The 16,686-nt window shown below is 51.1% G+C and overlaps 1 protein-coding gene across 1 annotated transcript; it reads left to right on the plus strand.

Moving 5' to 3' along the window:
- Positions 1–843: 843 nt before the first annotated feature.
- Positions 844–14,881, plus strand: LOC129622687 (myelin and lymphocyte protein-like). Its single transcript, XM_055539263.1, has 4 exons — positions 844–936; positions 10,529–10,696; positions 11,902–12,024; positions 14,786–14,881. The coding sequence occupies exons 1-4, from the start codon at positions 844–846 to the stop codon at positions 14,879–14,881; spliced, it is 480 nt and encodes a 159-aa protein (XP_055395238.1).
- Positions 14,882–16,686: the final 1,805 nt, after the last annotated feature.

Genomic DNA, 16,686 nt, shown 5'->3' on the forward strand with positions numbered 1-16,686 from the left:
TCCTCCAAAAGCTCCCTGGACCCTTAGCCCAAGCCAGGCTGGGCTGGTGGGTGCTCTTGGGTCTCCCTGCACTCTCCTCCCAGCATCAAATGAGGTCACGTGAACAAAGAACCTATGGGGTGCTGGGCACTTAGCAAGCACTGGGCAGTGCTGGCTCCCTCCCAGCTCCAAGGTTCAAGGCCTCTGTGACTGCCCTTGATCCATCGCCCAGCAGCTCCAGCACGGAGTGCGCGGACCACGGGGGCAGGGTTCCCAGTGCTGGCTCCTAGGGCTCAGGGAAAGGGGATGGGAAGCCAGAGAGAGTCTCAGCACCGTCCCTGCAGCTGTGGGCAGGACTGGGAACTGGCCCCTCCTGGAGCCTGGAACCAGAGGTCACAAATATTAACTCACCCAGCAGAAAGACGAAAGAAGTCCACCTTAAGAGCAGCTGGAGCAATGGCGACCGGAGGAGTGCGAAGACAAGGAGTTCTGAGTGCTGGTTTTTGACAGACATCATTCTTAAGGGATGGTGATCATCACTTGCTAAGACCCAAAGTGTGCAAAGCGCCTAGCCGAAGTGGTTTTGTTAGGCTCGGGTTTGGAGGTGGAGCGCAGACCTGGGACGCAGGAGCCAAGTCCCCGCCCCTACTCCCGGGTGGTTCAGGGCGAAGCCCGACGGTCTAGGGCGTTGGCAGGGCCCCGCCGGCAGCGGCCTGGGGCTCCTCTTTTCTTGGCCCGGAAATCCAGGACTTAATCCTCGCGGGTGCACCCGACTCACCGGGCTCCCCGAGCCTTGAAGTGCTCGGTCAGCGCGGAGCCAGAGACGCGCGCCTCTGATTCCGAGGCGGACACCCGCGCGCCTGCATGGCCACCGGAACGGCTTCGAGCGGCCTCAGGCTGCCCAGGGGTTCCGCGGTCTTCACCACCTTCCCCGACCTGCTCTTCATCTTCGAGTTTGTGAGTCGCTGAGGACCAAGGAGGGCGGGCTGGGACGGGACGGGATGGGCAGTGCCGCGCGCGCTCTCCCCGCCCGCCCGTCCCGGAGCGGCCCTGGTCCCGGAGCACTGGGTGGGGTAGAGAAGGAGGGTGAGGACTGTCTTCTTCCCCACCGCCACATGCAGTCTTCTGGCCCCTTCTAGCCCGCGACGACGGGGAGACCGTCACCGGGGCTTAGGTGGAGAAACCAAACTCACACGGCTCAGTGGTCGGAAGCTGGCCCGGGTCCACCGGCAGCGCGCAGGTACCAAAGCTGCGCTCCTAACTTGCTTCCCATGGGCTTCTTGGCGATCGACGTCCTTGTAGAGGCGCCCAGCTCTCTCCATGGTCAGGAATTTGTTTAAAAAATATAAAAATCGGCAAAAGAAAGATTAAGTATTACCGAAAGCGGTGTGGAGATAGGGTTGGTGTTGCAGGAGGAACCGAATCCGGATTATTTTATCTTGGACGTTTCTGGCGAGTGAATGAAATTTTGGCAATCTGGAAATGATAAAACCGGCCGTCGTTTGCTTGCCACAGTCATTGTACCCAGTGTGAGGGATGGAGGGAGGGAGAGAGGCCTGTGAGAGCCGGGTCCTGACTTGGCTGACCTTGAGCATCCAAGGACTCCTTCCCCTGCAGTTGGTCCTTCCTTACACTGGAGCCGCACAGCCTCAACCCGAGGCTGCGGGAAAGCGCTTCTTCCTCTGGGCTCCTGTGAAGTGCTCCCTGTGGGACTCAGGCTAAACTTCCCAGGGCCTCGCCTAAAGGCGGTGGAGGGGTGGCAGGCAGGCTGTATTCCTTCTGTGGCTTTAACGCCAGAAGCCGCGAGACTCATTCCCCTGCAGCCCCACCGCAGAAATGGCCGCCTGGCGAGTCCGTTGGAAAAGAAAACGTCCAGACCTGTTTAGAAACGGGATCCCAGCTTCTTGTCTCCTGATTGTCAAGTAGATGTGAACAGAAAAGGGAGCAGGTTCTGTCTTCCCTGGAGGGTTGGGGGAGATGGCAGAAGGGATCAAGGTAGCCTGGTCGCACCCCTGTGGAGGAGCTGACATCTAGGAGAAGCCCTGGACACTTCTGGACCTAGCCACACCATTTGTAGGTGGGGACACTCAGGCCCAGAGTGGAAAGGACTGGCATCCACTAGAATGTTCCTTCCCAGACCACTCATCTCTGCTTCCAATCAGCACTGAGCCTGTGCTTGCTCAAGGCTGGGTTTCTGGAAATGATCCTGTAGAACCTAAGACCAGGGAATAAGTAGTGAATGGGTGGTTCCTTCAGAGCCTACTGTATTTACAACGGCAAGTTTTGTAACCGAAAAAGATGCTGGCTAAAGGTGAGGTGTGGTGGGGCAGAGAGAATTTTTAAGCAACAAAAGGACTTGCTAGTGTCTCGTAGGTTGCCCTGATGAGTGGCTTGCTCTGCCCTTGTGACTGTTTGGGGAGCATTATAACAAGAGTCATGAGAGAGTGTGTTAGTTGGGCTTCATGCAGAAGACTCTGGTGCACCCTCCTCCTCTTGCGCAGACAAGGTCTGGCTCAGGTGGCAGCAGGTGTGTGTGTGCTGGGGGTAGGGGGATCCTGGCGTCACAGAAGGGACAGCCTCCCAGCACCCTCTGTCTCCTTTGTCATCACAGCTTAGTGGATGGAGTGCCAGAGTGAAGGATGAGCCCAGCCTGCTGGGGGGAGTCCTGGGTGATGAGGAGGATCCCCCTAAATTAACAAAAGTAGAAAACCAGGTGTAGGAAATCTCAGATCTATGGACTACCTGCAATGCGTCATTTTGATGCCGGCAGATAGTAGCGGCTTCTAAGAAAATGTCTCCTTTGCCCCAAATACCTCTCTCACACCTGTCTTAGAAGTCATTTGTTTCTCTTCCCCATCAACCCCTGCTTACTGGATCACACCCCTCCCACTTCCGGAGGGCCCTGATGCCTCAGTGTCATCCTAAATTTTTTACTTCCTCCTTGAATTGGGGGTGGGCTCATAGGGTGCCTGGGAGGGCAGAAAAGAAAGCAGATGCCTGTTCTTTATATTTTTGTCTGTGTAAGTTGTACACGTACAAAGCTGTAGGTGTTTTGATGTGTGGAAAGCGTAGAGAACTAAAGGGCCTAAGAAGGAGCTGGCCAATCTGGGAGGGATGTTTATGTTTTTTAAATTATGAACTGTTTCAACAACAAAACATATACAACCCAGTTAAGAAAATGAACAAAGGACTTGAATACACAGTACTCCAAAGAAGACATGCAAATGGTCAATAAGCACGTGCAAAGATACCCATCATCATTAATCATTAGGAAAATGAAATCAAAGCCACAGTGACTACTGACCCGGTGTGCGGCAGCTACTGAGCCTGCAGGCCCTGGAGCCGCGCTCCACACCTAGAGAAGCCGCTGCAGCGAGAAGCCCGCGCGCTGCAACTGGAGAGGAGCCACGCTCCACAGCTAGAGAAAAGCCTGCACAGCAATGAAAATAAAATAAATAACAAATATTTTAAAAACACAATGAGCTACTACTTCACATGAAATTAGGACTACTGTTATCAAAAAACTGGAAAATAAGTACTGGCTAGGATGTGGAGAAATTGGGACCCTCAGACATTGCTGGTGGGAATGTAAATTTGTTCACCTGCTATGAAATACAGTTTGGTAATTCCTCAGAAATAATTACCAGCCATCATCACAAAAATCTACAACAATAATGGAGAGGGTGTGGAGAGAAGGAAACACCTCCTACACTGTTGGTACAAATGTAAATTGGTACAACCACTACAGAGAACAGTAGCATGGAGATTCCTTAAAAAACTAAAATAAAGCTACCATGCTGCTGCTAAGTCACTTCAGTCATGTCCGACTCTGTGCGACCCCATAGACGGCAGCCCACCAGGCTCTGCCGTCCCTGGGATTCTCCAGGCAAGAACACTGGAGTGGGTTGCCATTTCCTTCTCCAGTGCATGAAAGTGAAAAGTATAAGTGAAGTCGCTCAGTCATGTCTGACTCTTCGCAACCCCATGGACTGAAGCCTACCAGGCTCCTCCATCCATGGGATTTTCCAGGCAAGAGTACTGGAGTGGGTACCATATGATACTGCAATCCCACTCCTGGGTGTATATCTGGAGAAAAACATGGTCTGAAAGGAAATATCCACCCCAGTGTTCTTTGCAGCACAGTTTAAAATAGCCAAGAAATGAAAGCAATCTAAATGTCCATTGACAGATGACTAGATAAAGAAGATGTGGCACATACATGCAATGGAATATTCCTCAGCCATTTAAAAGAATGAAATAATGCCAATTGCAGCAACATCAGTGGACCTGGAGATGATCATACTAAGTGAAATAAGTCAGATATCATATGATATTGCTTATATGCAAATCTTTTTTAAAATTATACAAATGAACTTATTTATAACAGAAACAGATTCACAGAGATTAAATTAACGGCTGCCCGGGGAAAGGGTAGGGGGCAGGGATAGATTGGAAGTTTGGGATTGACATGTACACACTGCTATGTTTTAAATAGATAACCAACAAGGACCTACTGTATAGCACAGGGAACTCTGCTCAATATTACTTAATAACCTAAATTGGAAAAGAATTCAAGAAGGAATAGGTGCGTGTTTGTGTACAGATGAATCACTTTGCTGCACACTCGAAACGAACACAACTTTGTTAATCACCCGTCTTCCAAGATAAAATTAAAATTTTAACTAAAATTTTTAAAACATAATAATAATTACCACATGACCCAGCAATTCCAAACCTAGATTTATGACCAAAAGAATTGAATACAGAGACCTGAATAGGTACATAAAAATGCATGTTTATAGCAGCTCCATTCACAGTAATTAACAGGGAGGAATAGCCCAAATGTCCCATCAGTGGGTGAATTAATAAAGAAATTGTGACCTTCCATGCAATGGAATATTACTCAGCCTTAGAAAGGAATGGAGCACCGATCCATACTATAGAGTTAATGAATGTGAAACCGCTGTGCTGAGAAGCCAGACACAAAAGGTCACGTGGTGCAGGATCCCATTTACATGAAAGGCACAGAATAGATAAAGCTATGGACACAGAACACAAACCAGTGGTTTACTAGGGCCTGAGAAGAGAGGGAAACAGGGAGCAGTTTAATGGGCATGGTGCTTCCTTTTGGGGTGATACAATGTTTTGGAGTTAGAGATGGTGGACTGCACAATGTCATGAATGTATTAAGTACCACCAAACTGGTCAAGGTGAAACGGTTCATTTCCTGTTGTGCCAATTCCACGTCAGTTTGTTTTTTCCAGGTTCGATGCATGAGACAGGGTGCTCGGCGCTGATGCACTGGGATGACCCAGAGGGATGGGATGGGGAGGGAGGAGGGAGGGGGATTCAGGATGGGGAACACATGTACACCCATGGCAGATTCATGTCAGTGTATGGCAAAACCGATACAATATTGTAAAGTAATTAGCCTCCAAAAAAAATAAATAAAAAGTGAATCTAAAAATAATAAGAAGAATAATTTATTTATTTGGGCTGTGCTGGGCCATCGTTGCTGTGCGGGCTTCTCTCTAGTTATGGGAGTGGGCTGACTCCCACTGTGATGTGTGGGCGCCTCGTCACAGTGACTTCTCTTCTCGCAGCGCTCAGGCTCAAGGGCACACGGGCCTCAGCCGCATGGGCTCCAGAGCACAGGCTCAGAAGTGGCCCACGGACTTAAGTGCTCCGAGCCACGAGGGATCTTCCCAGACCAGGGATCAAACCGGCCTCTCCTGTATTGGCAGGTGGTTCTTTACCACTGAGCCACCAGGGAAACCCCTCCACTTCAGCTTCTTAAAATTAAGAACTATTTCAAATATTATAGAAAAGTATATATAATATTTTTGGAGAAGGAAATGGTAACCCACTCCAGTATTCTTGCCTGGAGAATTCCATGGAAAGAGAAGCCTGGCAGGCTGCTGTCCGTGGGGCTGCAAAGAGTCGGACACGACCGAGTGACGGACACTACACTATGTATAATACTTTGATGAACACCCTTGTAATTATTGCTGTTTTGTCAAATCTTAATGTTCCTCTCAGTATTAAGGAAATAGAACTTTCAGACGACATTTAAGCCCCCTGGATACTCTGCTTATTACTGTCTCTTCTTCCAGCTACAGAACCACCCCTAGGCTGAATGTGTGTTCAAGGTTAAAACTTGACTGCACCCCTAACTACCTATGACTACACATGGTGTGATTTTATGTTTTCTCACTTTATGAAAGTTTTGTTGCCCTGTATATATCCTTCTGCAACAGGCTTTTCATGCAGCCTTGTTCTGAGGTTTATACATGTTGACACTCTTTATCCATCTTCTGTTGATGGGCATTTGGGCGATTTTCAATCTGCTTCATTTTGATATTGCAGATGGCACTGCCAAAGAACATTCTTGTTTTCCCTTTACTTGTATGTTGGGAATTTCTTTCAAGAACACACACACTGGGTCATAGGGGTTGCACGTCCTCCTATTCCCAGATGTTAGCACATCACTGTCCAAAAGGGTTATTCCCCCTTACACAGCCCAGGAGCGGAGTTACCAGGAAGCTAATAAATATTAATTAAGCTCAGGACCCCTGCTTGCGCAGACTGTTTCCAAGACTCTGGCTTGCTTTGCATTCTTTTAGAAAGAAGGTTCCCGTATTGTATAACCTTCCTGACTCCCACCAGCAGCTTATCAAAGTCTCCATTGTTCCCAGACCTTGCCTCACTTGGGAGAGTCAGACTTTGTAATTTTCTGCTAGTCCAACGAGTGTGAAAAGCTTGATCAATTTTTTAAATCTGTGGTCCAGTGAGTTGTTGCTTACTCCCAGTCCATATTCCCATACCTGACTTCCCAATAGCCTGGGAGTTGCAGATGCCAGACCTTCAGCCTCCAGGTCAGCAGGGAGGACACCACTCCCCCCGCAAGACCAGGAAACTACCCAGGAGCAGGGAAGAGTGGTATCTTGGGTGAGGCATGGCAGCTCTCCCCGGGCCTGCACCCCTACCCTGGAGCTCCTGACTTCTGAAGGCTGCAGGGCCGTCACAGGAAGAGGGAGACAGGCACGACCGGGTGGTGTAAGCCTGTCTCTCTGAGCCACACACACCACGCAGCTGTTGCCAGAAGTGGGGTCACAGAACAGAGCATGCTGAACCGGGGGAGGGTGGGGGCGGGGCACCTCCTCTGCAGCTCACCAGCCCCAGGGCCGAAGGACAGCTGGCAGCAGGAGCAAGGCTCGTGGGGCAGGCTCCTCTCCACCAATGCGACTCTTCTGGCCACTTCTAAAGCCGACCCTACACACGAGGGCAGCGTCATGGTGAACTGCTCTTGCGTCAGTGCCGTAACTGTCACGCACACACAGGTCCTGACCTGGGCTCCACAGCCAGCCTGTCGGTGCCGGCACTCAGCAGCTGTGGGGATGTGAGCAGGCAACTGTGCCTCAGGTTTCGCATCAGTAAAATGGGGACATGGCAGTAGAAACCTGTGGGATGCTGTGAGGAATAAGTGAATGTCATAAACACAAAGCTCTTAAGACAATTGATGCACAAAGTTACTGCTCAGTAGCAATCAGGTGCAATGATTAATTTATTAATGTCTCAAATGCATGGTCTGAGATCACCTGGCTAGTGTATGCTGAAAGGGGGCAAGTGGGGAGGGGCAGAGGCAGTATGGGTGATCCACACCACCTTTTCTTTAGATGCCCTTCTCAGGCAGGACGCTGAGTAGATTTGGGGGCGGGTGAGGCTGTTGAGGGAACATTCAACTTGTCTCTGGGTCAAGTACCACACAGATAACCTATCTCAATAAGGGCGTCCCAAAGACTCTTCTCCCCAAAGAGGGGAAACGGAGGGCAGAAGTGGGCATGTCCTCTGCCAGGAGCCGCTCTGGCCAGCCTGACCATGGGTGGTGACCAAGGAGAAGAGGATGCTGTGGCTGCCCCTCCTGTCTTGTGCCTTCAGGTGGCACCAGCACGGTGCCAGGACCCTGGGGAAAGCTTTGTGAATTCTGAGCATGTATTAATAGCAAATTGCCATATCTGCCAGAAGGCAGAGGAGCAGTTGCCACTGGGTCTGGTTAAACTTTTCAAACATGATTTGTCATCGTGTCAGTTTATCAGCGTCTGGCAGGGCCCTGTTTCAGGGCGAGGGCACCTGCTGGCACTAAACCTTGCCCGCAGTCTCCCAGAGCCTCCATCATGCCCTCCAGCTGCCTTCTGATAAGCCAGACACTGTGGGTCGAGGGACCTGGCCAGAAGGGGACCACCCAACCACTCTTACGTCTTAGGACCCTTCCCTAAGACAGACCAGCCCCTCAGTGGTCTCCATTCACAGTGCCCTGGTGTGGGTGCCCGTGTGGCTAAGTCCTTCATACCCAGCTGACCTGGAAGCCCACTCTGAGAGCACCCTTTCCTGTACTGCAGGCCAGTCTTGGGGTCTGCCCCCTGCCTGATGCATGACTCTGCCCATGTCCCTGGCACACACTGGGCTCTCTGAGACACTAGTTCTCAGGATGCGTCCACAGGAAAGGGACTGGCATTTATCTCCTACCTGGCCAATGTGTATGAATCAGAAGAGAATCCTCGACCACAAGGGCAGAAGGGTAAAACTGACACCCACACCCTTCCCAAAGAGAGAGCCTGAGGCCCTGCAGAGCAGCGCTGTTGGCTGAGGTGCTCTGCTCACTGCTGCACGCGCACTGCTGTGAGCTCGCCGCGCTGCCGGCCCCCTGGGTGCCTCCCATCAGATCTCCTGTTTTTCTTGCACAGAACCCACTCCTGTCTGATCCAAGCGTCCAAGGATTTTTTTTTTTTTTGTCTCTTACGGCTGATATTCATATTTTTCATGAAACCTCCTTATTCCTTTGTATCCTGCTGGGTAAAGCCAGTGGGCACAGGGAGGGAAGAAGGTCCATCCAAACAAGGGCAAGCTTGTCTACAAGCCCTTGGCTTTGAGGATCTGAGGTCATGACCTCTACATCTGTCCTTACGCTCCTGGAACTCCCTGACCTTGAGGACACCAAGCAGAGTGTCTTCTGGATAAGACGAGGAAAAGAGCACTTCTCTCATGCCTGCCCTAGGTCATCCAAGACCAGGCCCTCTTGGGTCCTTCCCACTCCTGCCACGCCTCCAGTAGATAGAGTGCTTCCTGGACTTGGTCATTTAGGGGCCAATTTTTTTTAATGCTAATAACATAGTGTAGCTAATTCATTTTGCAAAGTAAAGACCAAAAGGATCAACTAGTCCCTACCATTTTATAAAAGAAAGGATATTTTTATATCAAAAATACTTGTTGTAATTCAGTTGCTCAGTCATGTCCGATTCTGTGACCCTATGGAGTACAACACGCCAGGTTTCCCTGTCCTTCACCATCTCCCAGAGTTTGCTCAAACTCACGTCCATTGAGTCAATGATGCCATCCAACCATCTCATCCTTTGTCATCCTCTTCTCCTCCTGCCTTCAATCTTTCCAGAATCAGGGTCTTTTCCAATGAGTTAGCTCTTTGCATCAGGTAGGCTGCAGTCCATGGCGTCGCGAAGAGTCCGACACGACTGAGTGACTTCACTTTCATGCACTGGAGAAGGAAATGGCAACTCACTCCAGTGTTCTTGCCTGGAGAATCCCAGGGACGGGGGAGCCTGGTGGGCTGCCGTCTATGGGGTCACACAGAGTCAGACACGACTGAAGCGACTTAGCAGCAGCAGCAGCAGCTAAAATATTAGCACTTCAGCATCAGTCCAGTTCCAGTGAGTATTCAGGGTTGATTTCCTTTAGGATTGACTGGTTTGATCTCCTTGCAGTCCAAGAGATTCTCAAGAGTATTCTCCAGCACCACAATTCAAAAGCATCAACTGTTTAGCACTCAGCCTTCTTTATGGTCCAGCTCTCACATCTGTACATGACGACTGGGAAAATCATAGCTTTGACTATATGGGCCTTTGTCAGCAAAGTGATGTCCCTGCTTTTTAATGCGCTGTCCAGGTTTGTCATAATTTTTCTTCCAAGGAGCAAGCAGCTTTTAATTTCACGGCCACAGTCATGGGATTTTGGAGCCCAAGAAAACAAAATCTACAACAGTTTCCACTGTTTCCCCATCTATTTGCCATGAAGTGATGGAGCCGGATGCCATGATCTTAGTTTTCTGAATGCTGAGTTTTAAGCCAGCTTTTTCACTCTCCTCTTTTCCCTTCATCAAGAGGCTCTTTAGTTCCTCTTTGCTTTCTGCCATCCAAAATTTAGGAAGGATATAACCTCAGAAATAGCTCTTCTAAGGATAAAACTGGATGGCATAAATCCTTTCTAGTGCTAACAAATTTTTACCTAGTATATGACTCAGTTTGCCCATTTTACAAATGGTTCCGTATGAGGATTAACCGAGTTAACATTTGTGAAGGGCCCCGGCTCCCCAGTGTGACCGCTGGGCCCGGGCCCTCCTGGTGTGACCGTCACCCTGTCTCCCTCCCATATGAGGATTAACCGAGTTAACATTTGAGAAGGGCCCCGGCTCCCCAGTGTGACCGCTGGGCCCGGGCCCTCCTGGTCTGACCGTCACCCTGTCTCCCTCCCTCTGCAGGCCTTTGGGGGGCTGGTGTGGATTCTCATCCTCTTGACCCAGGTGCCCGTCCCCCTGGTCCAGGGCTGGGTCCTGTTCGTGTCCGTGTCCTGCTTCACAGTCACCACTCTCCTGCTCTTCCTCTACATTGTTGGTGCCCATAAGAACTGGAATTTCTGGATCACCCTGGTGAGTCCAGCCCTGCATGTCTGGGGCAGGGGGTAGTGATGGGCGCTGTCCCCTGGGAGGCGGGCTTTCCCAGTGCGGGGTGAGGAGCCCTGTGGGTGTCTCCCGCGCGCCCTCCAAGGCCAGAGCGGCGACAGCAGCCCTGGGCTCCCGCAGCAGGAGGCTGACTGACGCTGTCCCTGCCTGGTTCTCCGGGGGCTGCTCTGCCTTCTCCTCTGCGATCACCCCTTTCCTGGAAACCAGCAGCCCAGCCATCCCTCCCTGTCCCTCCCGCACCTGCCAGGGGTCGGTCGGCCTCTCCCACCACCCGCAGGACTGGCTTTCGCCTCCGGGGAGGGGCCGGGGTGCCGGGGGTGGGTCCCGCTGCCCAGTGTGAGGCGTGCTCACTGCCCCGCTCCCGTCCGGCCTCTAACGCGGGTCACCCGCTCCCGTCCCCGCCTCTAACTCGAGTCACCCGCTCCCATCCCCGCCTCTAACGCGGGGTCACCGGCTCCCGTCCCCGCCTCTAACGCGGGTCACCAGAGAGGAGCCTGGCCGGGAAAGAGATGGCCTGTGATCTCCCTTCCGCGTGAATTCTGCCTTGAGGCCTGTGAAGCAGGGAAACTGACACCTGGGCCACCTGCCCTGACCTCCCCTGGATGGGGGTGGGGCCGTCAGCCAGGCCTCTTACTCTCCAAAGGCCTCCGGCCTAGACTTTAGAAACCCCCTCCATTCACAACTACTCAAAGCCCGTTCTAGTACTTTTTTCCTTTTAACTATACCTGGAGCCCCGCTAGACTACCCCCCAAAATGAACAACAAAACAACGGACACGGCCTAAGCTTTTCACTCTGCACTGGCAGCAAGACCACATCTGAACTCCGGGCTGACCGTGCATAACACCTCCCATGTCCAAAACCAGTTTCCAACAATCCAAGAGGCCCTCTCCCAGCCCTTACTAGATCTCATCTCAAGTGAAGGTCCCTCCTCTTTTAAAGTCCTTTCTCTGCTCCCAAACCAAGGAGCAGCCCTGGTTAGTGAATCAGTCCTTGTGAGGAGGGGCTGGGGGTGGATCGGAGGTTGGGTGGGGAAGGGGTAAAAGGAAACCACAGAGGGTAACAGAGGGGCCTGGCCAGGCAGGGACGGGTGGGCTCAGTGGCCCCCCGGGACCATAGCCGCCCACGTCACCACTGGCACCCCATCTCTCTGATGGCCCTTTCTGACCTGCAGGACACAGCCTACCATTGCCTCGCCGCCCTGTTCTACTTCAGCGCCTCTGCCCTGGAAACTCTGGTCACTATCGGCCTGCAAGACGACATACACAAACATTACAGTGAAAACATTTCCGCTGTGGTGAGTCCTCAGTTCAGCCTCAGTGTTCACAGCTCCCACTGCCCACTGACGGGGGTTCTGAGCAGAAGGGTTCCTGAGTCCTCCCTGGTGGTTCTTAGTTCGCTTAATTCTCAACCAAGTAAAACTTCCTCCTCATTTCTGCAAAAACAAAGCCCCAAACGAGGGAACTGATGCGCCCAGACCCTCTCGGGCACAGTCAGTTCTGCAGTGCCCAGGCCCAGACTGGCCAGGGGTCTGAGCCTGGGCAGGCTTTGAGGGGGCAGATGTGGGAGGCGGCGCGACCATGAGGGTCTGGCACTGTTGGAGCTCCTGTGAACAATCATTTTCCCCTCACAGCAGCCCAAGGATGCAGGTGGGGTCCAGGCCAACTGCTCTGTTACCCACACTCTTAGCACAACTGTGAGCAGAGAGTCTGCCCACCTGGGTTCCAGGCTGTCCCTGAGGGTCTTCCAGGGAAGCTCATGGTCAGGGCGGGGGCAGTATTGAGACCAGGGATGGGAAACTGAGTGGCCAGTGTCTCCCAGGCCCTGGCTCTGGGGCTGCGGGGAGGCCCCTCCAGGAACAGCGTGTCCAGACCTCCAGCTGTGGGTGTTTGCTTCTGGGATTAGACCTTTGTCTCTTGTCCACGGGGTCTCCTTCCTGACAGCTCTGAGAACCTGTGCAGTAAGAGGGTGTGAACTTCACACTCATTCTTTCTGCAAGTCTCTTGCGCCTTCTGAGCCTCAGTTTGCTCACCTATAAAATGAGACAGCAATTCTTTTTGTTTCCCTGGAGGATGAGAGAGCTATTAAACCACTTCCTCCCAAGGCTTCCCAGGTAGCAATGGGTAGAACAGGGGCTGGAACCTCCCTCACCCCATTAGAATAGATGGGGTGAGACTGCAGGTCCCTAAGCTCTAAAAGGAACATCCTCCCACTGCGGGGACAAGACCCCTTAGTGGGCCATGAGTTCATGACCTAATTTTCTCGTTGCTGAAATGGATCAGAATGACCAGGAGTTCAAGAGAGAGGGGACATAAGTGTAACCTACGGCTGATTCATGTTGATGTATGGCAGAAACCAACACAATATTGTAAAGCAATTACCCTCCAATTAAAAATACATACATTAAAAAAAAAAAAAAGAATGGCAGGGAATGAGATGTATTGTTTCCTAGAACTCTTTTCCAGAGTTGTGCTTGTGTGGGCTTGCATCAGGGTGCTAATTCATATCAGATGTATTTCTAACCATGAACATTGTTTAAAAAGCAAGAAAAAGTTGAAGAAACATTACTCCTTACTTAGATTTCTAGGAAATCCTGAGGTCGAATGTGATGACAGACCACAACATGACCATCCCAGGTGCCAAAGCTGTGTCCCCTCACACCTTTTGGGAAGGGTAGATCAGAGGGCAGCAGAGGATGAGATGGTTAGATAGCATCATTGACTCAGTGGACATGAACTTGAGCAAAAGGGAGATGGTGAAGGACAAGGAAGCCTGGCGTACTGCAGTCGATGGGATCACAGAGTCGGACACCACTGAGTGAACAACAGAACAGAGGTTGAAATAAAGCCCACGGGGTGGGCGCCGCTGGGCTCTGGGAAGGGGGTTAGTGTGGGTGCCCTTCCTGCTCTCAGAGGGAGGGGTCTCGGGGAGAGAGCCTCGAAACCTGTCTGCTAGCCTCCAGGGGCCCGTCCCCTTCCCTGGGGAAGCCACACACTCCCCTCAGCTCCCAGCCGCTCCCAGTTCCATAAGCAGGGCCCTCTCATGGTCCCTGGGACCCCCTCAACTGTCCCACAGAGTGGGAGCCTCTCCCATGTTAGTTCATCTCCCAAGATGGCGCCCAACTACAGCAAGGCAGCACCTGGGCTGCTCTTCCTCCCCTTGGGAGGGTCATCCGCCTCCTCCATCACCTTCAGATGACTGTTTCTACACCCCCCACAGTAGAGAAACCACAGGTACCTCCCTCATCTCAACCCCAGCAGCTGGAAACTCTTGACCCCACACCCAAAGCCAAGCCAGATGCGGATGTTTGCTTGTGGGCAGGCAGCCCTCGGGGTCAGCCACTCCGAGCTGGGTGAGAGGATAGACGGTGCCCAGGTGAGAGCGTGGCAAGCCAGGGCCTTGACCAGGCAGTGTGACCGTTTGCCACATTTCTCAGCCTCTGCTCCCAGCCGCTTTCTCAGTAAGCCCCCTCCTTTCAGCAAAAGCTCAAAATTCCTCCTTCCCATGCCAGTCCCTCACTTCCTGTGTCCTGGCTTCCTGGCCTATGCTTGTGAAATTCAGGATCTTAGTGCAAAATTCTGGTGGGGGTCTGAGGATGTCCAGGCAGCAATGAGACCTTAACCAGAGCCAGCAAACCCACGCAGTCATATTCTCTGAGCCAAGGCTGCTGGAATCAAAGCTGGTGGACTCTGGTCATCCTGGTGTGCAGGAAGGAAGTTTTCCATGAAGAGCAGGGGATGTTTGCTGCAAGTATCTTTGGAGGGGTCTCTGAGGGCCCTCATTTCCAACTGGGTGGCACCAAATGGAGATGTGTGATGGCAGACAGCTGACTTCCCATGCCAAGGTCAGGAGATGCAATAGGTCACCTGGAGTCAGTGCCTAGAGCATTCTGGGCTACACCTGGGCTCTGAAAGGATGACTGTGTGAGTGATGGGAAGCAATGGCAGTCCACAAACTTCAGGGCCAAGTGTCATGCAAGCGGCCAGCCCAGCTTGGAAGGCCCATGACTTGCCCTCTCACCAGGAACCCCCATTAACGGTTATTTTTCTTGGTTGCAGGTGTTTTCAATCATAGTCACACTGCTGTACATGGTCCACGCCGTGTTTTCTTTAATCAGATGCAAGGTTTCCTACAGGAACAGAGAACATTCCTGAAAACAGACAATGGTCACTCATCAGGCTGCCTTCCAGCATAACATTTGAGGCTGCAGAATTGCTCTCGATTGTGGAAAAAGAAAACAAAAAGCCACGTTCTCTTTCTTTGTGGGTGCTATGTTGACTGTTCATGTACCTTCGTGTCAGGGTAAAGGGCTTGCTACCTTTAGCCTCCAAGAGTTGAGAAGTCTTTCTAGGGTCATTTCCTATTGAAGGGGGTGGTGGGGTGGGAAGTGGGGACTGTGATCTGAGAGACCACAAAACAAGGATCCCCCACTGGTCTCTGGACTGAGTCTTTGTTACTATCGATTGCAATTTTCCATGGGCTCTTTTGAGTATCCATCTTGCAGCATGTTTCTAGGTCTTCAAGGAAATCTTACATCTTCAAGGATATTTTAGTTGTCATAGAGAATAAAACTCTCCCAGCAAATATTTACCGATGTGCAGGAAGAAACATGATAAAGTCTTCAAATAATTTATGAAGTGCCTTTATGGTCAATACTCTCATGGGGTTATTTTTTGTTTTTTTATTCTCCCACGTGGGCAACACCATCATGTCAGCTTTCTTTCTAAGGAATCCTTGCTTAGACCAAATCTCAGAAGCAGCATCAAAGGGCAGTTCAGATGACAGCTGTTTGTTATTCCACAGTAACTGTACCAGGAAAGGCCACTTTCACTGAGTCTACTTAAAACTTCAGTTAAAATGTTACAGTAGGGACTTCCCTGGTAGTCCAGTGACTAACACTTCACGCCCTCAATGCAGGGGGCCCAGGTTCAATCCCTGGTCAGGTAACTAGATCCCACATGCCACAGCTAAGACCCAGCACAGCCAAATAAATAAATTTTTTAAAATGTTGCAGTAAATTAGGAGCAAAAGATTTGATCAGGGCTTATACTGAATATTTTAAATACAAAGAAAGGATAGGAAGTTTGTCACGTTTAACAAAATTTGCAACCAAGTGTTGACCGAGGAAGTCTCATTTTTTCATAAAGTACCAGTGATGCTAACACAGGCTTATGTTCAACCCTAACAAAAAAAAAACTGCAGGCTTAGTTGAATTTCCAAGTTTTCTCAAGGTTTTGAAGTTTCATTCTCTTTATAAAGAAGCTGTGACATGCTCTTTCCCCCTTTTCAGTTGCCAGTTGTCTAACACTAAGCCTCGTTAGTCCCAAGCTTTGCAGAAGATTCTCTGACATGACTTCCTCATTCCTCGTATCCTGAGTCATTTCTATAATGTGCAGTTTCATTGGCATTTGCTTTGCATCCTCTTTGCACTGGATGTAATGAGGATGGGAAGCCTCAAAAAATGTGCCCTCCCTGTTTTCCTTCACCCAGACCACTCGCCTCCCTACCCCCAGCAAACCTTGGTCCAGTCTTCCTGCTGATGCGTCTCACTGCTCAGCTCTGTCTGCATCCAGCTGTTTAGGAAGTGTCTGCAGGTACAAATTCTGGCCAGCGGGCAGTCCTCCCTGCTAAGTGCAGTGCTCCCAGGAAACCCATGTGGCCTGGCAAAGAGGGCATGTAAGAAGCTGGGCCATAGCAGAAAGGTCCTCAGACCACAGAGACTGGATGTTGATGGAGCACCTACTCTGTGCTGGGACCTCCAGGTGCGACGTGCTGTCTGCTCCCCAAGCCCCTCATGGCTAGCATGCCTCTGTTCTCCAGTTCTGCCTCTGGGTCTTGAGCAGGAGGGAACTTCCTCTGGGGCAAAACTTGTTGCCCTCCCCAAGGACAGTGGGACATGCCTTAGAGGTTGTCTGCTTGGTAGCCCTGTCCTGGACCAAAGTGTCGGTCACACCAAAAC

The sequence above is a fragment of the Bubalus kerabau genome, chromosome 11, assembly GCF_029407905.1.
Source record: "Bubalus kerabau isolate K-KA32 ecotype Philippines breed swamp buffalo chromosome 11, PCC_UOA_SB_1v2, whole genome shotgun sequence".
Classification (NCBI taxonomy): domain Eukaryota; kingdom Metazoa; phylum Chordata; class Mammalia; order Artiodactyla; family Bovidae; genus Bubalus; species Bubalus kerabau.